Here is a 26,848-nt window from a genome sequence, read left to right as displayed (position 1 = left end):
GAAGAACCGTCTCTGAAACGATGAGCCAATAATGATGCGAGACTGGCAATAGGTCCGCACTCTGGGCACGTATGCAGGCGGGTCATACACGTTAGAAATAAATAAATATACGTACCAACTCATGTTCAGCCAATCACAGCAAATAGTCACCTTTAATGCGATGTAGTTTCATGAGAGAAGCAAATTCATTCTCGTAATTTAGCGCTTTGTTTTACTTTTGGTGGCAGAATAATTGTGGTCAAATGTGAGTTCGTCACTACCGGTTAGTGCACTACGTCCATGTTCCATTTGGGACAGCACTTACCCACCGTAGTGAGCACTACGCTCTGCATTCCAGTGCACTAACGAATTGAGACACAGCCTTATATTTACAACTACGACAACGACAGCTGTTTATGGCTTTACACACGATTAGTATGTCTCTCTCTAGTGGTCACAGTCTGTAACTACATCTTATCAAAATCATGCTTAAAAAAAAACAAAAACTAACTTATAGAAGGGTCGTACTGTCCTCTAGTGGCCTTAGAGAATAACTACAATAACTATTTAACGTTAAAATTATTAAATTACCACAAACGTAATGTCAAAATATTAAGAAGACTCCCAATAGAAAATGATTGATTCACTTGTTTGCCTGCTATTTCATATTGTCCCCAGCAGATTAGTAAAGACAGTATGAAGTAAGCTGTCAACATTTTTCCCTAATATTTGACTACCATCCATTTAAATCTTAGAAACAATGCAAAGTTCGTTATTTTGCAGTAGTTTGAAGGTATTTCGTGTATTTAATCTGATAGGACTTCAGTCAAATTACCAGACACACAAACAAACCCCGCTGTGATTCCGCCCTCTGGTGGTCATAAATGGTAACAACAACAGTCAAGCTGGAGAAGTTACTTATGACGCTCATTTCCTTCCTGTCCTTTCAAAATAAATTACGTTTAAAAAAAAAAGAGGGGGGGGGAAGCGACGTTTGACTAAAATTCCATTAATTCACAAGAAAAATTATTATGGGTTTATTTTTTAAATATATTATCAGTAAAGAAATATGTTAAAAGTTAAATGAAATTTTATGCCAGTTTGGATTAAAAAAAAATCGCTTCATTGAAATCTGAATAAGTTTATTGGTCTTCGACATAATCACGTCATAAAAAGACGTACACAAATATTTAAGAAAATAAATTACCAAATATTTTAAACATTCATAAAATTGAAGAAATTAATTTAAAATCCAAACACTTATTTTCCAACAGAAATACATGTGACAGAAAATATAAATACAAGTGAAGAAACAAAGGCTTCAATTCGATCCAGCAGATCCAGGTTTTTCCCAGAAGCTGCTTTTGTCAACAAAACCAACAAAAACACGTCGGCTGAAAAACAAAATGTACACAAAGGAATATTTACAAAGATCTGTTTGGTCCATAAAAGCTGAAAGTAAAAGCCAGAGAGATGAGACGGGATCCAGATCCAGTTCAGTCCTAAAACACTCCTGTTTTTCTTCATCGTTTCTCATCACTGCACATCCAGGAGGAGAAATTCCAGTTTATTCAGCATCTGTAACTCCAAAATCCTGGATATAAATCTTACTTTTTAAAAGTCAGTTTCTTGAACAGATCATTTCAGGTGGTTTTAGAGGAAGACTGAATAAAAGGGATTAACCAGTTTTTTTAATGGAAACTGATGGAATCCGATTTAATCAATAGTTTTACCAGGATAAATTTTTACTGGAAAATTATCAGATTTTCTGCAGTTAAAGGTGGAAATTTGTGGAAGAACGGCAGCAGAATTTTCAGAGGAATCAGTTCACATTAAAACTAGAATTTTTTTTTTTACTTAAAAAGGAAAAAAAAAACTATTTGATGTTATTTGAATGATTTAGTTTCTGGATGTTTTTCTCAGAAAGTCGTGGTTGTCGGAGAACTCGGCTTCGGGATGTTCCAGATGTTTCTCTGGCGACTTCATCGTCAGCTGATAATTCCACATCATCTCATTCTCGGCTGGTTGACAGCTCCTCGTTAGACTTTGGTCTCTTGTTAGCACGTTAGCACGTTAGCTCTGTCCCTGCAGCGTGAGGACGGGGACCGTCTGGATCCCCAGAACCGGGTCGTAGAAGCAGTCCTCGTTGATCATGGAGGTCATGCTCTGAACGCTGAAGTCTCGCTCCAGCAGGCTGATTGGGTCCATCGCTTCTCCTCCGCGGCTCCGCCTCAGACTGGAGCTCCGCCTCTTCTCCTCGGGGTCCCGCCGCGTCGCTCCTCGCTCCACCTCTCTGAAGTTGAGGCGCTGCAGCTGAGCTTCCAGCTCGCTGGTGAGGGAGCAGAGTCTTGTCCTCCTTCCCGAGGCGGCGCCGGCGTGACTCGGCAGCGGAGGCTCAGAGCAGGTTTCTCCCCGGACGCCGTCTGGTCGGCAGACCTCTGACTGCGGAGGAGGTGTCCTCTGGGGGTCGGCGTGCCGGTGCGGCCTCCTCCTCCAGGGGGCGCTCTTTTCAGCCGTGGACGGCCTGGTCCTCCTCAGGGAGCCGCCGGCAGCTCCGTCTCTGAGGAGCGAGCGAAGAGCTCGCAGGACGCTGGCCTTCGTCTCCAAACCGCTGAAACGAAGATCAGAAGCTAAAAACCCGAATCAGCTGATCCGTTTCTGACCAATCAACATCAAGACGCAGATTTTCATCTGAATCCAACAAAAATCAAAGAAATAAACGTTTCGGACCTGCTGCAGAGCTGGAACACCGTCTCCGGCCGGCCCTCCAGCTCCGACCGGCTGTGGACCAGTTCCCAGACACACGGGTTGTCCGAACCTGGAAGCACAGCGCCGTCAGCTCACACACACACACACACCCACACACACACACACACACACACACACACTCACACACCTCCATCTGATCGGTCACCCACCTGAGACGTTGGCTGGCCGGACCTGAAGCGCTGAAACTGGGATTAACCAGCGGAACCTGAAGGGGTCCAGATCAGACCGGGAGCTCGTCTGTCACAACAAACAAAGTTTTTACCGAGAAATTTGTTCTGAATTTATTTTAAATTCAACGTTTTCAGGTTCATTCATGTTTTTTAAATCAGATCCGACATTTCACACTTTTTTTTCTCAGTTTCAGCTGAAGACGTGAATCAGAACCGGTTGCCTCGGTGACGACTCGTTTCAGCCAGAGGAAGAGCAGAACTGGACTCACCATCCTCTTCTTCAGCTTGCCGTCCTCGCGGTAAACCAGGATAACGGCTCGTTTGAACACTGCGGAGACAACGGCATGTGTGTTAGGACCCGAACAGAGCGGTTCTGAGCAGGAGACGCGAGTCTGGACCCACCGAACAGGCTGAGCGGCGGCTCCTTCCGGACGCGTCGCAGACCCGGCAGAGGGTTCAGCCAGACCACCGACGAGTGGACCAGAAACTCCCCCATCGAGATCTCCGTCACCTGAAGGGAGCCGGAGGATCAGACCCTGCAGAGGACGCCACGGTGTGTGTGTGTGTGTGTGTGTGTGTGTGTGTGTGTGTGTCTGCGCGCGCACCTGTCGGTCATGTCCGCTCTGCTCCGCCGCCAGCTGGTCGAACACGCAGCCGTAGTCCTCGTAGATCTTCTGCATCTCGTTGATGTGGCTTGCCACCTTCTCCATGGCTCGGAGCGCCTCTGGGTGGACAGAACAGGAAGTGAAGGAAGCCTCCACCGGATGTGAATTCCATGTGATTCATTCTAGATTGTGCCGTCTGTTGGCAGCAAATTGTAGTAGCTCCTATCTGCTATCTTAATTTTTTCAAAAGTACAAACTTCTCACATAGATATTAGCTCTAATTAGGTCTTTTTTCTGGTCTTTTTCTGAGGATTTCATGCCGGTTCGGAGGGTGTGCTGCAAGGAAGATTTTTCTGCATATTTTTGCTCTTTCAAGGCTTGTTATGATGAGTCTCCATGGCAACGAAAGATTTGTTTACAATCGGGATCAACTAAATAACCCCCCCCCCCAAAGTCAGGATTATCAGCGAAACAACACATCAAATCCTGATGGAGTTGAAAGAAAGAGAAGAGGATGCAGAGCGGGAGTCAGAGAGCGAAGAAAGTGATGGAGATTTAAACCATTTCTACCAACCGTCATCATGGGTAATGTGAGATTGCTAGCTAACAAAACGGACGAGCCCGAGATGCTAACAAAGTCTCAGAAAGAATACAGAGTGTGCAGTATTAAGTGCTTCACCGAGACATGGCTGCATGAACACATCCCTGACTGTAATGTGTCTGTACCGGGCTTTAAAACGGTCCGTGCAGACCGCAGTAGACAACACAGCGGAAAGCTAAAGGATGGTGGAATTGCAGTGCTGGTTAACCAGCGTTGGTGTCATCCTGGACATGTTACTGTCAAGGAGAAGATATGCACAAGGGACATGGAACTGTTAGCTGCGAGCTTCCGTCCATATTATTTACCCAGAGAGTTTACCTGTGTTATTCTGGTAGCGGTTTATATAATACCTGGTACCGCACCAGACACAGCCTGTGACGTCATCAGCTCCATCGTTGCTCGGCTACAAACACAGCATCCAAACTCATTCATGGGGATCTCCGGAGACTTCAACAACGTCTCCCTCTCTGCAACTCTACCAACATTCCAGCAGTTTATCAGCTGCTCCACCAGAGAAAATAAGATCTTGGACTTATTTTATGCAAATATGAATAATGGATCCAGTTGTTCTGCCCTGCCTCCTTTAGGAAGATCTGACCATAATCTGGTTCTTCTCACCTCCACCTACAAGCCCATCGTTCAGCAGCAACCAGTCATCACAAAGACTATCAAAATCTGGTCTGTTGAAGCTGAAGATGCTCTTAGAGGAGGCTTTGAGGCTACAGACTGGAACGTCCTCTGTGAACCTCATGGAGACGACATCAACGCCATGACTGAGTGTGTGACAGATTACATAAACTTCTGTGTGGACAGCATTGTCCCAACAAGAACAGTGAGGTGCTTCCCCAATAACAAACCCTGGATCACCAGTGACCTGAAAAAGCTGCTGAACATCAAAAAGAAAGCCTTCAGGGATGGAGACAGGGAGTTATTGAGGGCAACACAAAAACAACTTAAAACACAAACTAAGAAGTGCAAGGAGGACTACAGGAAGAAGTTAGAAAGTCAGCTCCAGCAGAATAACCTGAGGGATGTGTGGTCTGGAATGAAGAAGATCACCGGCTTCAAGTTAAAGGGGGACCAGCCTGATGGAGGTCTGGACAGAGCTAATGAGCTGAACATATTCTTCAACAGGTTCAGTTCACCCCCTACCTCCAGCCCAACAGACCACACACCCTCCATAAGCCCACTGCTTTCCTGTCACGCCTCCAATCTGTCACCCTGCAGCTCAGTCATGGACCAGAACACAGCTTCATCTCCCTCCACATCAGGACATCCTGAGACCTCCACCTTGTTTGTCTCCTGCAATCAGGTTATGAAGCAACTTGAGAAACTGAACCAGAACAAGGCTGCAGGTCCAGATGGTGTCAGTCCCAGAGTTCTCAAGACCTGCTCAAAACAACTATGTCCGATTCTCCAGCACCTTTTCAACACCAGTCTGAGACAAAGTAGAGTCCCGGTGCTGTGGAAAACCTCCTGCCTTGTTCCAGTGCCTAAAAAAACACAACCAGCTGAACCAAGTGACTACAGACCAGTTGCCCTGACATCTCACATCATGAAAGTCCTGGAGAGACTCTTACTGGCTCACCTCAACAAGCAAGTAAACACCTTTCAGGACCCATTCCAGTTTGCATATCGTAATGGACTTGGGGTTGAAGATGCCATCATATACCTGCTCCAGAGAGCACACTCTCATCTGGACCATTCAGGCAGCACTCTGAGGGTCATGTTCTTTCATTTCTCAGTGCTTTTAATACCATTCAGCCTGCTTTATGTGAGAAGCTCCATAAATTCCAGGTGGATACCTCCACAACCACATGGATCTATGACTACCTCACAAACAGACCCCAGTTTGTGAGACTGAAAGGTTGTGTGTCTGAGATGGAGGTCAGCAGCACTGGTGCACCACAAGGAACTGTACTCTGGCCATTCCTCTTCACTCTGTACACCTCAGACTTCCAGTACAACTCTGAGTCCTGTCATCTGCAGAAATACTCTGATGACTCTGCAGTTGTGGGGTGTATCAGGGATGGACAAGAAGCAGAGTACAGAGAACTGGTCAGTCAGTTTGTTAAATGGTGCGGTGACAATCATCTCATATTAAATAGCAGCAAAACAAAAGAGATGATTGTTGACTTCAGGAGGAAGAAGAATAAACAAAGCACTGTTTCCATCCTGGGAGAGGAGGTGGAGGTGGTGGAGGGATACAAGTATCTTGGAGTTCAGCTGGACAACAAACTGGACTGGAAATGCAACACTGACTACATCTACAAGAAAGGTCAGAGCAGACTGTACTTCTTAAGGAAGCTGAGATGGTTTAACGTCTGCACCAAGATGTTGCATATCTTCTAGAAGTCTGTTGTGGAGAGTGCAGTCAGCTTTGCAGCATCTGCTGGGGTAGTAGCATCAGAACCAGAGACTTGAAGAGAACAGACTGATCCAGAAAGCTGCTTCTGTGCTTGGAGTAACTCTGGAGCCGCTGGAGCTGATTGTCCAAAGAAGAATGCTGCACAAGCTGATGGAGATGATGGAGGATTCTTCACACCCTCTCCACAACACAGTGATGAAACAACAAAGTGTGTTCAGTGAGAGGCTTCTTCAGGTCCGATGGAAGACTGAAAGATACAGAAGATCATTCCTGCCAGCAGCCATCAGCCTCTGGAACAAGACCTCCTCTAGTTATTATTATTTACTGCAATACTGAATTTCCCTTTGGGGATTAATGAAGTATTTTTCATTTCATTTAATATTATTTTATTTCATGTGGGCGGAGCCATGGCCCAGCTGTACCAGGTGTGTTACCTGTCAGGTGTGTGTGTTCGGGACTGTCCACGTCGGTCAACGACACCAGCTCTCTCAGCAGCAGCGGGTACTTCAGAACTCTCTGGACCGGTTTGATCAGGTACGACTCCAGAGAAGACGAGTGCTGATTGGTTGGATTCCTGGCCTCCAGGAAGTGTTTGAAGGCAGCGTCTGTTTTTGCTGCATTCAAAGACGAGTTAAATGTGACGCATCTGTTCAGACTGTCAGCGGGCGTCAGAGCAGCTCACCCACCTCGCTCCAGAACCTTCTGGACCTTGATGTGGTTGGCACAAAAGCCGCTGTAGAGCTTGAAGTGATCGGCGTAGTACAGAAACGACCCACCCAATGAGAAGAGGAGGTTCTGGAACAGAGACAAAATGTAAAAAAGGGAGAAAAAGGAAAAAATTTAAACAAAACAATCGAAAGTAGGAAAATAATCAACAGCATGATGACAAATCAGACGCAGAACTGAAACAGAAGAGATGGATTCCCACCTTGAACTGGTCGGGAGTTTCCAGGCTGCTGAAGTTCGGACAAGCGGCGATCCTCTCCTCCAACGTTTGGAGGAAAACTCTCTGGAAGTCCAACATCTCTGGCAGACTGCCGAACAATGCCTCCATCTGAGGGAAAGACCACACCGAGATTCAGAACCGAGAACAGAACCCGCAGTGGTCCACCTCCTGTCCCGCTCTCACCTCGTCTTTACTGAGGAAGGTCTCGCTCTGCAGCGGCGTCAGGTAGAGGTCGAACAGGCGGACCAGATCCTGATTCAGAGGAACAAACCCGTCAGTCTGAGAGGAAACTGACTCTGTTCAGTCCTGCAGGGTTTCAGTGTTTCCTGATCCAACACACCTAACTCGGATCACTGAGAAGAACTTCATAGGCTGTTGGATCAATTTAATCTCAGTCAGGTGTGTTGGAGCAGGTGAACACTGAAAAACTGTATGACAGCAGGCCTTGAAGAACTGAACTAGAACTAAAAATAAAAATAAAAATAAATACATGCATTAATTCTAAAAGACACAAGCATCAGCATAACAAAAAGCCAAAAAGTCATTCCTGAACTTTTATTTCTGACGTGATAGAAACTGTCATGTTGCCATGGTTACAGTCGGCCACCAGATGTTGCTGTTCTTAGACTGATGCTTCCAAGCTTCAGATCTGTTTTTGCCAACTCACGAGGCTTCATGAGGGTTCAGGAGGTTCACAAGGTATAATAAGGCTTCACAGTGCATCACAAGGCATCATGAGTCATCATGAGGCATCATGGGGCTTCAGGAGGCATCATGAGGCTTTGGAGGCATCATGAGGCTTTACGGGGCATCATGAAACATCATGGGGCTTTACGAGGCATCATGAGGCTTTATGAGGCATCATGAAACATCATGAGGCTTTACGAGGCATCATGAAACATCATGAGGCTTTATGAGGCATCATGAGGCTTTACGAGGCATCATGAGGCTTTACGAGGCATCATGGGGCTTTATGAGGCATCATGGCTTTAAGAGGCATCATGAGGGATCATGAGGCTTTACGAGGCATCATGAGGCTTTACGAGGCATCATGAGGCTTTACGAGGCATCATGAGGCTTTACGAGGCATCATGAGGCTTTACGAGGCATCATGAGGCTTTACGAGGCATCATGGGGCTTTATGAGGCATCATGGGGCTTTATGAGGCATCATGGGGCTTTATGAGGCATCATGGGGCTTTATGAGGCATCATGGGGCTTTACGAGGCATCATGAGGCTTTACGAGGCATCATGAGGCTTTACGAGGCATCATGGGGCTTTACGAGGCATCATGAGGCTTTACGAGGCATCATGGGGCTTTACGAGGCATCATGAGGCTTTACGAGGCATCATGGGGCTTTACGAGGCATCATGAGGCTTTACGAGGCATCATGAGGCTTTACGAGGCATCATGAGGCTTTACGAGGCATCATGGGGCTTTACGAGGCATCATGGGGCTTTACGAGGCATCATGAGGCTTTACGAGGCATCATGAGGCTTTACGAGGCATCATGGGGCTTTACGAGGCATCATGAGGCTTTACGAGGCATCATGGGGCTTTACGAGGCATCATGGGACTTTACGAGGCATCATGAGGCTTTACGAGGCATCATGGGACTTTACGAGGCATCATGAGGCTTTACGAGGCATCATGGGACTTTACGAGGCATCATGAGGCTTTACGAGGCATCATGAGGCTTTACGAGGCTTCATGGGGCTTTACGAGGCATCATGAGGCTTTACGAGGCATCATGGGACTTTACGAGGCATCATGAGGCTTTACGAGGCATCATGAGGCTTTACGAGGCTTCATGAGGCTTTACGAGGCATCATGGGGCTTTACGAGGCATCATGAGGCTTTACGAGGCATCATGGGGCTTTACGAGGCATCATGAGGCTTTACGAGGCATCATGGGGCTTTACGAGGCATCATGGGACTTTACGAGACATCATGGGACTTTACGAGGCATCATGAGGCTTTACGAGGCATCATGAGGCTTTACGAGGCATCATGAGGCTTTACGAGGCTTCATGGGGCTTTACGAGGCATCATGAGGCTTTACGAGGCATCATGAGGCTTTACGAGGCATCATGGGGCTTTACGAGGCATCATGAGGCTTTACGAGGCATCATGAGGCTTTACGAGGCATCATGAAACATCATGAGGCTTTATGAGCCTTCACTTGTTCCACCAATACAACTTTTTCAACACTTCATGACAGACCATAACCGTAAAGAGACAGTGTACAAATAAAGTTTCGCCCAATATTGTAATAAAACTGAAGAATTTGTGTCTTTTACAGGTTTTCTTTATTTAACGAAGAAACTTTAACATTTAACACAAGCAGAATATTGTAACGATCTCGACTCAAACCTTGACGTAGGATTTCTCCGTGTCCACCAGCTCCTGGATGACTTTTCTCTGACGCTGACATACACTCAGGTGGGCGGGGCTTGCTGGCGGCAGACCGGACTCTCTGCAGTACGGGTTCTTGGGGGCATAAGAGTCCAGTGCTTGGCCTTCGGGGAAGGTCTGATACCGTGAACAGACCTGTTCTACGTTCTGGGAGGAGAACACAGATGTTACAGACGATGATTAACTTGATGCGTTTACAACTTTGGATCCTGGGAAACATGTGGAAGTGGTGGGTGGAGCCTGATCGGGCTACTGGAACCGACCAATCAGAGCAGGCCAGTGCTTTTCTGACTGAAGTTTGGAAGCATTTTTAACCCAAAGTGTCTTTAATGAAACAGCATCTCCACTCAGTCTGGCAGACGGTAGATGAGGCTGATTAGTGGACTTAAACACGCCAACTGGTTCCACCTTAAAGACAAACTCCAACGGTCTTTGTCTCCTTCCTGGTGCCGACACCCGACCGTGTTTTCAGTGTTTCGCCGTAAAACGTGGTTTTAGTGACTGATTGCAGAGGAAGCTTTGGAAGCAGCAGACAGGACATAAAGGGGTGCTATGATGGTATTTGGAGTTTTCTGAGCTTTCTACAGTGTTAGTGTTGAATCCTCATCAGACATGTGAACGGCACTGTTTTTTATCACCTAAACGCATGTTTGAGTTTGAGTTTGAGTTCCAGCACTCTCTCTGTTCGGTTTCCATGGCGACGAAAAACGCGTAATTTTAGAGAGTTTTTTCTACGTGGAAATCCTTGTGACGTCCCGGGGGATAAGGTTCGGTGATTGGTTACCTTCTACTGGTTAACAAGGGCATGTACAAATACATCAGGCGGGTGGAAAACGTGGGATAAAGTTATTTCCAACGATGGCTGGTGAGTTTACCAAAGAGAGACATCCTGCTGCATTCGTTGCTGTGGGTTGCTGTTTTCCACTTCGTTTTCAGGCTCTGATTCAGGTTCCAACATGTAGGGCTGGATGCTATGTGTTGACATTGTAGTTTGTTTTTTTTATTGAGTTCATATGAGCCTAATCCTTCTGTTTATGAGACGTTACAATGACGGCGAAAGCAGGTGCGGTGCGCGCTCCCGATGTAGTGCAGTGGCGGGAGGCGGGGCTTAATGCGGAAGAGTCTCAATCCACTCGTTTTGCCCGCAGGCTGATCTGACAGCCTACGGAGAGGGTCGGTCTGAAGTAAATAAAGCCATTTGTGACAATAACTCCATCAATCCCAGCCCTTCTGGTCTCAGAAATAAAAATAAATTAGCCTGAAAGGCACATAATAGTTCCACTTTAAATCCTCCGGCCGGAGGATGAAGCAACTCCCTCATTCATCATCATAATCTGAGCTGCCAGCCGCTAACAAGCAGTCTGTTGGCCCTTCAGATACCGGACTCTCAGCAACCGGAAGGAGACTTTCCTCCAACATGGACCCAGACCCGAACCAGGACGTAAAACAGCAGAAAACCTGAACTTAGCCAACAGTTTCATGTGATTTCCTCCACAAACTATTCAGGAAGCAGGAAAGCTGCAAACATCTGGGGAAGTATTCCCTCAGAGCTGCCGGTTCTGAAGGAACCTCTGCAGTTACCTGAACCTTCGAAGGAGCAGCATCTCTCCTCCTCTCTGAGGAGTTCAGTGTGGAAATGTGTGTTTACCAGCAGAACCAGGCCGTCTGCGGGTCGCTGGCAACCCACGCAGCACCTCGTCTCCTCCAGCAGCTCCTGCATTTGCTCCACCAGCCCGACCCCTCTCTCCTCCTCTTCCTCCTCCTCTCCCTCCTCCAGCATCTCCCCATCCTCCTCCAGCGGCAGCACCCAGCACAGGGCTCCCATGGTGAGGGAGCAGGATGGGGAGGGGGCCCGGGCCGGGGTCAGGGGTCGCCTCCGGGATCCGTGTCTGCCTTCAGAAGACGACGTGGAGCCGCTGACAAACAACATCTACGAGCGTCTGTAATCCCATCTGTCTGACTTCCAGACACTCCTGACGGTGTAAGCCCAGATTATCAGGCTGCCGCTGGTCATGTGACCCCGCGGCCGGAGCTCCAGGAGGATTGTGGGAAAGTCTGCAGGTAGGTCCTCAGGTGGCCGAGACCGAGAGGACGATCAGTCTGCAGAAGCTGCAACACAAACGGAACCAGTCCGACGTGTTCTGATGCTGCAGCTTCCTGTCTGTCGGTCCTGAAGGCTCCTCCAGAACCTCCAGGACCTCCAGGACTTCCAGGACCTCCAGAACCTCCAGGACCTCCAGAACCTCCAGGACCTCCAGGACTTCCAGGACCTCCAGAACCTCTAGGACCTCCAGGACCTCCAGGACCTCTAGGACTTCCAGGACCTCCAGAACCTCCAGAACCTCCAGAACCTCCAGGACTTCCAGGACCTCCAGAACCTCTAGGACCTCCAGGACCTCCAGGACCTCTAGGACCTCCAGGACTTCCAGGACCTCCAGGACTTCCAGGACCTCCAGAACCTCCAGGACCACCAGAAACCTCCAGGACCTCGGTGATGACTTACAGACCTTCACAAACACGTCCAGGAAATGGAGAACTGCTCCCAAAAGTGTCTCCAGAAGAGAGAAGCTGCCTCGGTGTCTGGCGCGGCTTTACGGATGGAGGAGGAGCCTCCGTCAGACGCAGCGCGGGAGTCTGAGCCGTCCTGAAGAAGATCCACGAAGAAACCTGCTGGAACTTCTCCTGGATCTTCTCACTGTTACCATCGAGTTCTGACCGTATGGAAGTGGTCCCATTTCACATCCAGCTAGAGTTCTCCACAAGATTCTGGATCCAGATCTAGATCCGGATCAGCGTCTGGATCCAGCTCCAGACAATGATTCTGATCCAGATCCGGAACCGGATTAGCATCTAGATCCAGATCCAGATACAATCTGGATCCTGATACTGAACCAGATCCAGAGGCTTAACCCAGACTTAGATACTGATTCAGATCCAGACACTGATCCGGAGCAGCATTTGGAACCGGATCCAGATACTAATTCCAATGCAGATCCAGATCCAGATACAATCCGGATCCTGATGCTGATCCAGATTCAGACATGATCCGGATCCAGACACTGATCAAGATCCAGATACTGAGCCAGATCCAGATGCTAAACCAGATTCAGATACAATCCGGATTCAGATACTGATCCCGATGCTAATCTAGATCCAGATATAATCCAGATCCAGATACTGATCCGGATCAGAGTCTAAGTTAGACCAGGCCCTGTTCTCAGAGCAGTGATGAAATCTTGACCTTGCTGGAGGAGGTAACATCTGTTGTTTCTGGACTTTTCTACCAACAGGATCACAGATGAAAGCTCACCTGTCCAGGTGACCCGGCTCCCTCAGGCAGAGTCAGGGAGTCGTTAAAAGCAGGGGGCGGGGCTTCGGTTGCCTCGGTGATGAATGGCGAATCTGAGACGTCAGGAAGAAAGGAACAGGAAGATTCAACGTGAAAAGGAAAATTTCTGCAGGAATTTTCCCAGAATTCCCGGGGAGGAAGGGGGAGGAGTCAGGTACCTGTAGTCCAGGTGTGGGGGTCTGGGGGCTGGATGCTGAGGTCGGGCCAGACGCCGGCAGGCTCCTCTGGATCAGGCGACTCGTCTCTCCTCAGCAACAGCTGCAGGTTCTGATGTGCAAACAGACTCTGCAGGAGGTCCAGGTCCAGTCTGGACACAGCGGCGCCGTTTACAGCCAGGACCTCGTCTCCGGCTCGGAGTCCTGAAGGGACACGGAGACGCTGAAGTCACGTGATCTCATGTCAGGTTTGACTTCAGGTTCATCTTCTCCAAAAGCAGGTGAAGCTGTCAGCGCCCCCTGCTGGACGACAGCAAACCCAGGTTCTGCTCACCTCGCCGGGCCGACACCCCCAGCGGGTCCACCTCGCTGACGAAGACGTGACTTTCCCCCACTCCGTCCACGTGACCCGTCACCGCAAAGCCTGCAGGTGGAGAGGAAGAGAGAGGTTCAGCTCCATCTCGGCGTCTCTCAGCGGCTTCTGGAGGTTTTTCCTGAATCGTCCCCATCAGAGACACGGGACGGGTTTTTCTCACCAAAGTCCTGGTCGGGATCGGGCCGACAGATGTGCAGAGAGATCAGTCCGCCAGCTGGAGGCTGCTGCTCCTCACACAGCTGGAAAACATCCAACATCTGTCAGTAAACGTCTCCGAGGAGGACGTGGCGTCAGCAGACCGACGGAAGAACAGGTTTAGTTTCATTTACATGTTAACAAAATGAAAATAACTAAAACAAAATAAAAAATAATTCTAATTCTGTGAAAATAGTCAGAATTTTAATCTCAGAAGTTTAACTACAAGTTGAACGCCTGGGTTTTCAGCAGCTGGTTCCATTGAGCCGTGCATCGTGTGGAAAGGTAGCCAGGCAGCGTTAGTTTGGGCCGCGTGGCTCCTCTGAGTTCTGAGATTAAAGTCAGAATTCATAGATAATTCATAAGACTCGTCCGTACTGAAAAGGCAGAAGCAAAGCTGAGTAACGCCCGCCTACATCACGTGGAACATTTTACCATGACAAGTTATTAAACAGAGGAGTTTAACAAGAGAAAAAGCTGTAACAACTTCCATTTACAATCCCAAATCATTTGTAGTCATATTTATCAATCAAGGACTTATTTTGAAAACTGCTAAAGAACTGCATGATTTCATTTCTGAGTTGGCTTTATTCCACCATCGGACTCCTGCAAAGGAGGAGATTACTTGGCTCTTGGTCACGTCATTTCTCCCTAAAGTCTGATGAACAAGCAGCTCAGCGTGATCTGCAAGAACTTCACCGTTAAAACCAAGAAAAACACGTTTTCTGGTGCCAACAGCTGATCGCGTGTTTAAAGATCGGCTCAGAGAACGAAACGTTTTATTTCAGGAGTTCATGCAGCTTTGTTTCAGATAATCAATATTTCTACAGTTTACATCATTATGTTTATATATTTGTAACTAATTCAGCTTTGATTTAATGTTCCTCATTTTTTCTTACATTTCAATGAAAAACATTTTAAAAAGCAGAATTTATCGTTGAGTTTTGAGCCCAGTTTTCTTATTTTTTATCCTTATCTTAACATGATCATTTATCTCCTGGAAGAGAAAGTAAAGTCTAACCAGAGATGACGAGATGTTAAGCTCAGAAGTTACAGTAAGTTGATCTTATTGATTATAACCAGGTGTGTGTGTGTGTGTGTGTGTGTGTGTGTGTGTGTGTGTGTGTGTGTGTAATGATTCTGCATGTGAATAACATGTTATCTCAGGAAAACAAGATCCGTTTTATCAGTGACAAACAAACAAGCGAGCACGCCGGCTTCTGTCCGTTTGTATTCTAATGAATCCTTTATAAAAACAAACTTGAACAGTGACGTAAAGAATCGCGGAGAGTTTTAAAGCTTCATGTTTCAGGAAGTGCACTCGCCTGTAGAACCGCTGTGTGGCCAGCAGAGGGCGCCGCCTCGCTGTGCGCAGACTGGAAGTCCCGATCCGGCTGCAGGAAACACAATGCGACACTTTTATTCAGAAACATAAAACATCAGCAGAAACAACGGCGAGGAGACGAAACAGGAAATAAAATCACACAAATCCATGTTTTCCTGATGAAGAAAAAAGACTGAAGATTTATTTTCAGCTGCTGTGATGAAATGTGTTGTGATGTGAAATGTGGTTGAAGAGGAGCAGCGGGAAGGAGGGGGAGGTCATGTGGAGAGGGGGGTGCTGGGTGGGGGGGAATAAAAGGCTTGACGCCTCCTGGTCCAGCAGCAGCTGAACCAACACCCCTCCTCTCTGTCCCGACTCTTTTGTTCCGTATTTACTGAATCCAGAGTCTCTGATGAAGAATTTGGGAACAGCTGGTCCAGATTCCAGGATGTTTCCTCAGAAATGATGCTGAGACACGTCATCAGTTGTGTTCCTAACGGTGACGGCGCCTCGCCATCTGAACCGCGGAGCCACAAAAAGCTCCACACGTCCTTCCAACGTCTCCGAGTCAGTCCTGCGTCTCGCCAACATCCATCATCATCATGAGACTCAACTCCACAAAACCAGAGCCACAAGTCAGACAAGACTTCAGCCGCTGAATAAAGATCCACCTCCGAGGTCCTCAGACAAGCCGTGGACGTCGTTCCACGGACCAAACGGCGACCACGTGTTCGAACACCAGCGGTTTCAGCCAGTTTGAGAACCGCTGGTTTAAAACCTCGTGCCAAGAAGACAAACTGCTGGAGTTCCAGATTTCTGCACTTCTTTATTATTCAGGGCAGGTGAAACATCAGAGCGTTTCCATGACACCTAGAACTGCGCAAAAACTAAATATCGCAATAAAAAACCGCAAAGTTCGGAAAAAAGTTAAATATCGCTAGAAAGTTTTTATGCTTTTATGAGGTGGTTTTTCCGACATTTCCATAACGAAATATATCGCTAAAGTGTAACGGGAACAGTTTTCACGTGTTTTTGTGTCCCCGGACATGACGTGGGGGGTCATGTGACCAGTTCGTTTCCGGTAAAGATGGTGCGGTGCGGAACAAACAGAAAATTTTAGAGTTTTACAAAAGAAAATGAGGGAGAAAAGCTGTGAAAATCTGTAACAAACTCTCCGCAGCAAGTAGAAAACCCCAAAATAACGCTATGTGGCTACTTTGCATAAACCGCAAAAGGCTAATGCGCTAAACACCGTTCAATGGAAACACCGTAAATTAAAAATGGTTGTTTGTCAAAACGTACAAAAATCACTTATTTAGTAAAAAACTGTACTGGAAACGCAGCTACTAACGGTCTGCAGAACTACACAGACAGACGGACACTTTTCATGTTTCCGTTACGTAAGACAGACATGGGAGCAACACCAGTGGAGTAACGGGCCGGTGTTGGGGTGTATGGCTGACACACAACCAGAGGAAGGAAGAACCGAGCTGCAGCAGAAAGAAGGACTTCCCCAAACCTGCTGCTGGTTCTGTAGCAGCTGTGAAAGCGGACCTTCTCCCGGTGTCAGCGTAAACAGCGAGCACGTGTCACAGTGTTGAGGCAGAATCTGGGCCAAAAGACAGATTCATCCCCGCTCTCAGAACCACAGACTGCTCCTTAAGATAACTGGCTGTTTATCAGGAGGAGCCGTCAGGAGCCAACATGATGGGAACTTCAGCTGGAGACTGGAGGAGGCCTCGTAAGGACAGAGAAAAGCTTTTTCCTTGGATTCCAGCAGCAGAAGATGTGTTTTCAGCAGCGAGCGGAGGTGTCTATTACCTGGACATCGGAGTGTTTTCCACCCCGTCTGCGTCCGTCCAGCCCATTCAGGACCTTCAAAGACGATGGCAGGCCTCTCCTCCGGCCGCTTCCCCCCGACAGAGACCGACAACGCTGCCACAACGCCGACTCCTCCCGACTGCACACCTGTATGGAGGATTCCCATTCAGAGCAGCAAAGGAAGAAGTCCTGCAGGTTCCTCAGCTGTTAACAGAGAGGAGCTTCTTACCAGAGCGTGGAAGGAGGACACGGAGAAGACGCCCAGACGTCCCAGCATGCTCTTGGAGGGCCGGCTAGCCACAGCCAGGAGGCTCTTGGGGTTGGGAAGTTCACCACCCTGAAGGCTGGACAGGTAACACCTGAGCCTGAACAGATCCAGGTTCAGTTTCTCCAGGTTCTGATCCCATTGTTGGATCTGAAAACACACAAATACACACAGTCGGTGTAAATTCATCCAGTTCAGATCAGGTTGGTGACTGAAGAAGTCCCAGCCAGGACTGGGTAATCAAATATTGTACTCTGGCAACCTTATCTATTTATTTATTTATCTAATTTATTGACTTATGTTTTTTGTCTATTTGGAATTATATTATGATAAATACATCAACCTTTTAATAATTAGAAACGATACAATCACATACACACATAAATAAGTCACTCTGGGGGTCCAATATCTTCCTACTAAAAGTGGCAAAAACAAGAATTTCCTTCATCTTCCTCCAAAGGGAAAGCTGTTTAATATGTTGGAATCCAGTGAGCATGTTAAATGTCACCACCATTCTTCCAAATTAAGTTCTAAGAATAAAGAATAATTGGTTTTAAACTGTAATGACTGTGAGATTAAGTTTCAGTGGAAGTCATTGGGACATTTTTGGCCATGAAGGTTCCAAGATGGAGAATGTGACCCGACATAAAAAAACACAGTCAATTGAGTTTTGTTGCTACTGTTTGACATATCCAAGGCTCTAATCTCCCCTAAAGACCCTCACATAGTTATCACATGGAAAATAATTAAGGTTTTCTGGCTTTTTAAATTAGTGATGCAATGATTAAACAAACCAAATGGAATTTAAAGGGTAAAAATCAGAACAATGATTGCATGTTTGGTTGTGTTGAGCAGGTCTGACAGTGTTTTATCTGACATCACCATGACAACATGAGCCATCAAATTAGTTTGTTGTTACAGCGTAGAAATCATAGACTGTATATAGAAGATGGGCGGAGCCTCCGTGACGTCACCCGTAGGTTTCTGAAGAGCTGAATTGAAGCTCGGTGGGCGGTTCCTACCATCATCATCTTGGCAGCGTCATGCCAGGGGGCTGTGAGTGTCATGGTGGATGATTGACATCGAGCGAACTCCGAGCTTTCTGTAGCTAAGAGCTAACCGAGCTAACCCGGAGATAACAGGAGCTAACCAGCTAACGGAGGTAAGCGAGCTAAAGCTAAGTCACGTTGTTAACCGGCTAAAAACCGCGGTTGTTCTACGTTCTTCTGACTTGAAGCAGGAGATCGGGTACCTGTCAATCAAAAGGACACGCCCCTAAATATGCCGAACTTCGAGATTAAATTACTTTTAAACGGCGAGTTAGAAAAATATTCACTCCCCCCACAGTTGTCATGAAGGTAAACCTGGCCTATTAAACCTAACATGGATTTTTGAACCAGGCTATAAACATGTTTATTTCTGCAGTAAACGTGTTTCTTTCTGCTGTAAACGTGTTTATTTCCGCTGAAAACATATTTATTTCTGCTGTAAACATGTTTATTCCTGCTGTAAACATGTTTATTTCTGCTGTAAACGTGTTTATTTCTGCTGAAAACATATTTATTTCTGCTGTAAACATGTTTATTTCTGCTGTAAACATGTTTATTCCTGCTGTAAACGTTTATTTCTGCTGTAAACATGTTTATTCCTGCTGTAAACATGTTTATTTCTGCTGTAAACATGTTTATTCCTGCTGTAAACATGTTTATTCCTGCTGTGAAGTTGGTCTTTTTAACATGGGAGTCTATGGGGATTTGCTCTGTTTTGCAGCCCCTAGTGGATGAAGGGGGAACTGCAGTTTTATGCACTTCTGCAGAGGCTTCACTTTTAACCGCTGGAGGTTGCCGCTTGGTAGAAACAGAACTTGTTTAATTTTGATAGAAGGACAATAAAACAGTTTTTAACAAATGGATATTTTCTCCTAAAAGATGTGATTGGCAGGCGGAGGTGAACTCCTCTCAGCAGGCGGGCAGACTCCATGCTCGACTTGACAACATGCTCGATGCAAATCTATGTTCGACTCGACTCCGTGTGAGACGGATGTCGGACATTTCTCTGCTGCACAGCTTCAGAACATCCTGGAGTCGGACTGTTCCGTAAGAACATCTGATGTTTCTCTGACAGCTGCTGCAGATGGAAGACGTCGATCAGCTTCACTTTGTCTCAGACTTGGAATCTGAGAGGAATATTATTCATTTATTCATTATTTTACTGTTTGGTTTTTATGAGTCTGGAGATAAAAACATGAAAACACGTGAAGGACTTTGGAACTTGACGGGTCCTGACCTGGTTCTCCACAGCCTTCCGGTTCTTCTGCTCCTTGATGATGGACAGCTGCAGCTCCGCCATCTTCTTCATCTTCCCGTCCATGTCGATCTTGTGCAGCAGCGAGCGCGTCTGGCAGCGCAGCAGGTGCAGCGTGTCCTCCCTCCCCTGCCGCCGGGCCATCAGGGCGGCGCTCGCAGAGTGGATGGCCGTCACCCAGTTCTCCAGGTCCGTCTGGTTGGTGGCCTGGACGGGTCGCAGAGACAGTCAGTTTTTTTACAGCGCAGAAGAAAAATCTTTTATTTCACAAAGAAACAAGGATGAAAATATATTTTCTGGTTTTATCGTAACTTCATTTGTCTTGTCTCTTGATAGTTTTTTAAAACTTAAAAGTGCAAAATCTGCGGCACCCAGAGCCCCGTTGCTTTATCATTTCTATCCGTCCAGGAGGTCTACAATCCAGATGTAGTGTTTATTCAGAGACTCTAGATGGTAAATCCACTATTATTTATCACATCTTCATCACCATCACTACCATGTTGCTAAGAGACCTCTATTTCCACCTGGACATGATGATGAAGACACTTCCTGTCAGACTTTCCACCAATCAGAGAGCTTAAACTGACAGTAACGTCCAATCAGGAGCAGCCAAAGATCAACAAGTGATGAGAAAAGCAGAAAAATAATGATCCTCTATGGCTGGAATAAAGCCAAGAAGACGTTTGGGATGCAGCTGAGGTGGAGGTGCTGCAGTGAGGACAGCAGGTAGATAGTAGCAGGAAGACGTGTGGAAACATGGAAACAGTGTGTGTGTGTGTGTGTGTGTGTGTGTGTGTGTGTGTGTGTGTGTGTGTGTGTGTGTGTTTTAGACGTGAGAGAATGATGTGCAGATGAGGAAAGTCTTGGTCGCTGCTGATCTATGTGTGTTATTTCTACAAACATCTGGTTGCTCTTTATGCTGCTTTATCTGTTCATACATTCATTTTACATCATTTTAGCCTCAGAATCTGACAGCTGAGGCTGAAACATCACGTCTCCATGGCAACGTCCTGTCTGCATGCTGACTGGGGTTAACAGGGTTCAGATTCTGCATGCAGTTCTACATTAAATGAACCAGCAGACCACAGAGAGCAGGACGTTTTAAGGGTCAGATCCCAGCGAGACACACGTGTTTTTCAGCTTCTTCACACCAACAACCGCTTCTGTTCAGGAGAATTTACTCCCTCTGCCTCCTCGCAAAGAGAAACATTTGTTGCAGTAATTTGCTGTGTTGTGACTTCCATTAACACCCCCCCCCCCCCCCCCGTCCTCAGCTGAGCTCCTCCACACCTCTGTAAGGGCCCTTCCTCCTCCTCCTCCTCCTCCTCAGTGATTTGTGTTTGTGTGTGTGTGTGTGTGTGTGTGTGTGTAAACACTCTCGCTGAGAGCAGTGAGAGTTACTCTGAGCTAAAGATCTCCCCAAGCTCGTAAACTCAGAGGAAGATCACACAGATAAATACTCCAGTTAAATCAGAGGTCACCGCCGCCGCCGCTGGCGAGGACACAGGAAGCGAGTTGTGTCTATTTTCAGCGCACGGTGACCTCTGACCCCTGAAGTCCTGATTTCTGCACACAGAGGAAAACTCTGCAGAGAAAATCCTAAAATGCTTCATGAAGGAAAGCGGTTGTGGCGAGGATCCACACCCTGAAATCAGAGAGCATCATGGGAAAACGGTCCAAATGAAGAAAATGTGTCCAACACAAACGCTTCCCGTGGTGCATTCAGGGACGCTGGGGTAGAGCGGCGCTCACCTGCAGCAGGTAGACGTCTCCGTACGAGTTGCTCAGACAGAAGACGTGCTCCCTCTTGGGGTGTTCTGGGACGGCCTGGACGATGCTGTCATCGGCCAGCAGGGCGTAGCGAGGCGACAGCTCCTGCTCGCCGCCGCCGCCGCCGCCGCCGCTCCGTCCGAACGTCTCGTAAAACAGCAGAGTGCAGCCTGACGGGAGAATCCTTCATTATGTATTCCTCTCCGTGTTACGTCATAAAACATGCTGCAGATTTAAGAAGGTTCTGCCGGCAATGCTGCCACACACACACACACACACACACACACACGTTCTCTGTCTGTGTGTGTGTGTGTGTGTGTGTGTGTGTCGGGGGGGGCTCACCCTTAAGAGTCACCCAGAAGTTCCTCCACCTGCGCCGGGCGACCAGCTCCAGCTTCCTCTCCTTGTTGACGGTGATGAGAGCTTTGAAGGAGAGCCAACCTGCCCTCCGTACCACACCCTGCTCCTTCTCATACAGGACGTCCACCTCCTCCTCCGCTCCTCCTCCTCCTGCCTCCACCTCCCCTTCCATCTCCTCCTCTCCCTCCTCTTCCTCTCCGTCTCCCTCTGACGGCTCGGTCCGCTCGGCCGTGCTGCTGCAGCCAGTTTCCAGCTCCTGCATGAAGTTTTTGTAGATGTTCTGCCGCAGAGCGTCGCTGCTATGGTTCTGGTTCTGGTTCAGGCTCCTGGAGGAGCCGCAGTGGACCGGGAGGAACTGGTTCTGGTTCAGCTGGTGGAGAGGGTTGCAGGACCAGAGCGTGCTGGAGGCCGACGGTCCGGAGTCCGGAATGAAGACGCTGTCGCTGCCGAGTGGCTCCTGCAGGTAAATCAGACCACAGTTCGGATCTGGACTCAGTTTTACAACCAGAACCAGGTTCAGGTTCTGATCAACAGTGAACCGTACGGAACATCAACGCTGCCACAAAATAAAAACATATGAAGGTGAAACATAACTTTGATATAAAACTGGGAGTGAAAATGTTCAGAGATCCGCTGAAGGCCGATGTTTCCATCCTGCTGCAGGTCTAACGGGACTTCGGCAGCCTTCACATGCGTCTCATTCTTTCATTTTAATGTTTAATGTTTTAATATTTAATGTTTTTATTCATTAAAAAAAACATTAAAAAGGAGAATTTCTGAAGTTTTTTTGCTTTGCAGCAGTGGATTTCTGACATCGAAGTCTTTTGGTGTCGTGCTGCTCTTACCTGGATCCTCCTCTTCTTCCGGCTCAGACTTCCCGTCCAGTCGCTCAGCTGTCGGATTCGGCTCTTCAGGAAGTCCTTCCGGTTGTTCCCGGTGGAGGTGGCGTTGCTGGGCTCAGCCTTGCGGCAGGGCAGCGTGTGGGAGGAGTAGCGCTGCTCCACGCCACCGATCAAACCCTCCGGGATGACGTCATCCGGCGGTGAGGAGGCGGCGAGCAGCGTCTCCGGCGCGGTGGGGAAGGCAGCGAGCGTGTGCTGGCTGCTGTAGACGCCGGGCGCCGAAATGAGGTCCATGAGGTCCGGCTGCAGGATCACAGAGTCCCCGATGCCGCTGTCCTCGGTGCGTCCGGAGGAGGAGCAGGAGTTGTGGGCGGGGCCAGTCTCTGCGGGGTGGAGGAGGAGGGTGGAGGTAAATCCTGGGGACATGTCCTCCACCTGAGCAGAGGAGCAGGTGTTGTAGCCGCTGCTGCTGGCGGCCGTCTCCTCGGTGCGGGTGGAGGAGCAGGTGTTGTAGCCGCTCTGCCCACAGGTGAACACGCTGTCCGCCAGCTCGCCGCCGGTGCCCCACGGCGAGTCGTACCAGGAGCCGTCGGAGCTGAGCGAGCTGCCCTTGCTGGTGCGGAGGGACAGTTCTGGGCCAACGGCGGCGCCTGCCGGCCCTTGCGACTCCGCCGGGACCACCCTGGCGTTGGTGAACTCCACCCTCATGCTGCCATCTTTGCTGAGCAGCACCTTGGGGCTGCCGCCACTCTCCAGAGATGCTCGCTCGCCATCGCTCCCCCGGTATTCAAACTGACCCCTGCAGCCGCCCGGCGCCCGCTCCTCCCTTCCTCGGGGTGAATGCTCATAGTGCCAGGAGGTGTAGGGCGTTCCGGCGGCGTGCTGACTCTGGCAGCTCCGCCCCCGGCTCCTGCTGTGCCCCTGGCTGCTGCTTCTCCACCAACTGCGAGGCGATGGCACCTCCTCCCTCCTGGAGGACGGTTTGGTCGGAGAGATGAAGCTGCTGTGACTGTCTGCGTTTCCCATGGCAACCTGGAGAAGGCGCAAGGAGGAAAACGTCATCAACATGAGACAGGGTGTGTGTGTGTGTGTGTGTGCTGGGCTCCACTGACCCCGCCCCCCCACCACCTCGTTCTTCTTCAGTGACTTAGGTGTCTAAAGTTGCTCTTATAGTTATGGGTAGTCTAGCCATCCATTACTTATGTAGCAATGGGGATGTTACCTGATGCACTGAGAAGTACCTCGCTCTATTTCTCTAATATATTAATGTATAAATATATGACAATATGGCCGTCTCTAACTTATTTCTCCTTTTTTCCGCAGGTCTTCCTGAATAAGTGCAGTTGTACATGTTGATCTGTCTTTCCTGTCGTCTCCACCCCAACCAGTCGAGGCAGATGGCTGCCCTCCCTGAGCTGGTTCTGCCGGAGGTTTTCTTCCTGTTAAAGGGGAGTTTTTTCCTTCCCACTGTCACCTCGTGCAGCTCAGGATGGAGGATTGGATCCAAGTCTTGACTCGATGCAATCAGTTGGTTTCTATTATAGGATACGTATGAACTGGCTGGAAATGATGTGTGTGTAAAGTGTCCTGAGACAACGTTGTTGTGAAGCTGTACAAATAAAGCCGGATTGAATTGAAGGATCGAGGACCTACTTTAAGGAATGTTCTTGCAAGACATAGTCGAAAGGGTAAAAAAAATATTTTTGGCCAAAATCTTGTGATATTACCCATGATGCACCTGGACTCAGTGGAACTTTTTTCCCGCTGCAGTGGTTGAAGATCAGTGCTCTTCATCTTGTTTATTTATTATTATTACTGTTGTCTGGTCAGACACCTTTCCGGCTTCAAACCTTTTTGATTTTAGCAGTAGGGTGCCCATTTTTCTTTAACTTCAGCACGTGAAATCATAGAAAACTGGAAGTGGTAAGCTAGCTGCTGTATGTCAACTGGTGTTTCCACTGTGATTTATATTCTTCTATCCCGAGAAAAGCCGTTACGTTCACACAGCAAATGTCCTCTTTACATCTATAATTAATTGTGCAAATAATTTTTTTTTTTTTTTTTAAATGTGAGCATAGGATGTTAGCTATTGGATTTGCATCCATTAGCATACACATATTTGTTAGCTAGTTGCTCAAATTAGACTTTTGTGGGAGAAAATGTGATTCAATGTCAGTGATCATAACATTTGTGAAATTATGTAATAATCCTCGTCTTTCTACGGTTTCTCTAAATGAAAGCAGAATCCAAAATCTGGCAAATTCTCTCAAAACGAGAAGTTGAGCAATTTATAAACATTGTAAAGATTCTTCTGAACGTTAGCTAGCATCAATGCTAACAAAACGTCACTCTACTCCCATCAAATTTGCATAATACAAAAAACTGAATTTAAATAAAACAAAATAGAAAACACTGCCTGTGTTGTATTTTTTAGCTCGCAAATAACAATTCTAAGGAACAGCCGCTACCATCATTATAAGCATGGTTATAAACGCGGTTATAAATATAGTTATAAACAGTTATAAATGTGGTTATAAATGGAGTTATAAATGTGGTCATAAACGTGGTTATAAATGTGGTAATAAATGTAATTATAAACGTGGTAAATAAAGTGGTTATTAATGTAGTTATAAACATGGTTATTCATGTAGTTTTAAACGCGTTTATAAATGTGTTCATAAATGTGTTCATAAATGTAATTATAAACGTGGTTAATAAAGTGGTTATAAATGTGGTCATGAACATGGTTATAAATGTGGTTATGAATGACGATTAAATCTAATCCAAAACTTCTCTTGTACTGCTGTCACAGCTCCTCTCCGATTCCTCTTTTTATCCAAAAACGAAACATCTGTTCTTATAAATTGTTCTTAGTTTGCTAAATTGTTTAAGTTTATGTTATTTTCTCATAAACAACTTTATTTCCTCGGTTGTTTCAGCTACAAACGTCACATTCTGTCATGGAAACGTAAAACATGCGGGAGGAAAAAGTCAGACGATGTGAAGATGAAAACTTTGACCAACCTCATCAGTTTCTCACTTTTATAACTTTGTGCTCCTCAGATCCTCAGCAGCTCCTTCATGCTTCGTCCCGCTGCCTCCTCTTCCTCTCTCTTCACTGCTGAAGATCTGATGCTTCCAGCTGCTCCCTCTCTCTCTCTCTCTGTGTTCGTCTATGTTGTTCGTCCCTCTCTTCACACCAGCTCATCTGTTCGGGGGAGAACAGAGGGAAGGAGGGGCTTCATGAGCTTCAGCACACAGACTTTCCTTTTGTACAAACCCCCCTCCCTCCTCTTCCTCGGCAGAGCCCTTCCATGACGTTCCTCTTCTGAAACCAGACCTCCTCGCTCTTCTGTTTATTTTGGTTTTCTGGAATGCTGAGCAATTTTCTCCTCCTCTTCTCCCGCTCTGTTTTATGGTGAATGTGCAGCAGCTCATCGGACAGCCTGAGGTTGTCCAGCCTGGAGTTAATCGTCCAGAAGCGGCTCGTTGGCAAACACTGCGTGCAGACACCCGAGTGAAAGCACGGACACTGAATCTGAACACCTCGAGACTGTTGGAGGAGCCAAATGATCACAGCAGCAGGGCTGTCTGAAGGAAATACTGCGGGAAAAGTTAAATGTGTCTGATTAATAACCGGATAAAACTCCGATAGCTGCTGCTCTAACTGGAACGAGTGATCTCCATCTGCAAGGTTAAAGGTCCAAATCTGCCCCTGTACGTAAACGAGAACGTCTGTTACAAACGTTATCATACGTCGCCGCGTGCATGTTTTACGTTGCCGTGGTTAAGTCAGTTCATCCACTAGTGGGCAGTGCTGATTTCAGAGTTCCCTTCCACACCATGACACCGGCTGGTAGCGATAACGCACCGCTGTGATGTCCTTTACAACCGTCCAGAAACACCAGAAGAAACATCTGTGTTTCCTTTGTCCTCGTCTTCCTGTTCCTCTTCTTCTTCTTCGCTTTGTTCCTTTTGCTGGGTTTGTTTCAGTTATACAACTCAACACCGCCGCCGTGGTACTAATCCGATTTCTGGGACAAGCGGTGGAAAGCCAAGCCTCGACAACGAACCAAATCCCATGCACAACCGGCGCCAGCAACGGCTGAAGCCTTTCGATCTTCTGTGTTTAGATTTGGTCTCAAGAACAACAAAAAGCCAAAACAGCACAACAAAGACAGTGGCATCTGCTGTAGCATCATTAACATGTATGTCTCCTGTCTCAGCAGGTCT

At 47.4% G+C, this 26,848-nt stretch overlaps 1 protein-coding gene across 1 annotated transcript; it reads right to left on the bottom strand.

The window, feature by feature from the left end:
• Positions 1 to 1,104: 1,104 nt before the first annotated feature.
• On the bottom strand, positions 1,105 to 25,717 carry tiam2b (TIAM Rac1 associated GEF 2b). The gene is made up of 23 exons (XM_079255684.1): positions 25,640 to 25,717; positions 22,619 to 23,647; positions 21,756 to 22,230; positions 21,396 to 21,583; positions 19,626 to 19,850; positions 17,304 to 17,489; positions 17,075 to 17,221; positions 15,255 to 15,323; positions 13,895 to 13,973; positions 13,693 to 13,782; positions 13,362 to 13,562; positions 13,165 to 13,256; positions 9,813 to 10,001; positions 7,622 to 7,690; positions 7,421 to 7,546; positions 7,179 to 7,287; positions 6,927 to 7,106; positions 3,524 to 3,642; positions 3,321 to 3,429; positions 3,188 to 3,246; positions 2,898 to 2,985; positions 2,710 to 2,797; positions 1,105 to 2,590 (listed from the first exon to the last, which is right to left on the bottom strand). Exons 2-23 carry the CDS (start codon positions 23,639 to 23,641, stop codon positions 2,053 to 2,055), a joined length of 4,449 nt encoding a protein of 1,482 aa, XP_079111810.1. The 5' UTR covers positions 23,642 to 23,647; positions 25,640 to 25,717; the 3' UTR covers positions 1,105 to 2,052.
• Positions 25,718 to 26,848: the final 1,131 nt, after the last annotated feature.

This window comes from Telmatherina bonti (assembly GCF_933228915.1).
Source record: "Telmatherina bonti genome assembly, chromosome: 16".
NCBI lineage: Eukaryota > Metazoa > Chordata > Actinopteri > Atheriniformes > Telmatherinidae > Telmatherina > Telmatherina bonti.
The sequence above is the reverse complement of the archived record's forward strand: the minus strand, read 5'-3'. Positions and strand labels throughout refer to the sequence as shown.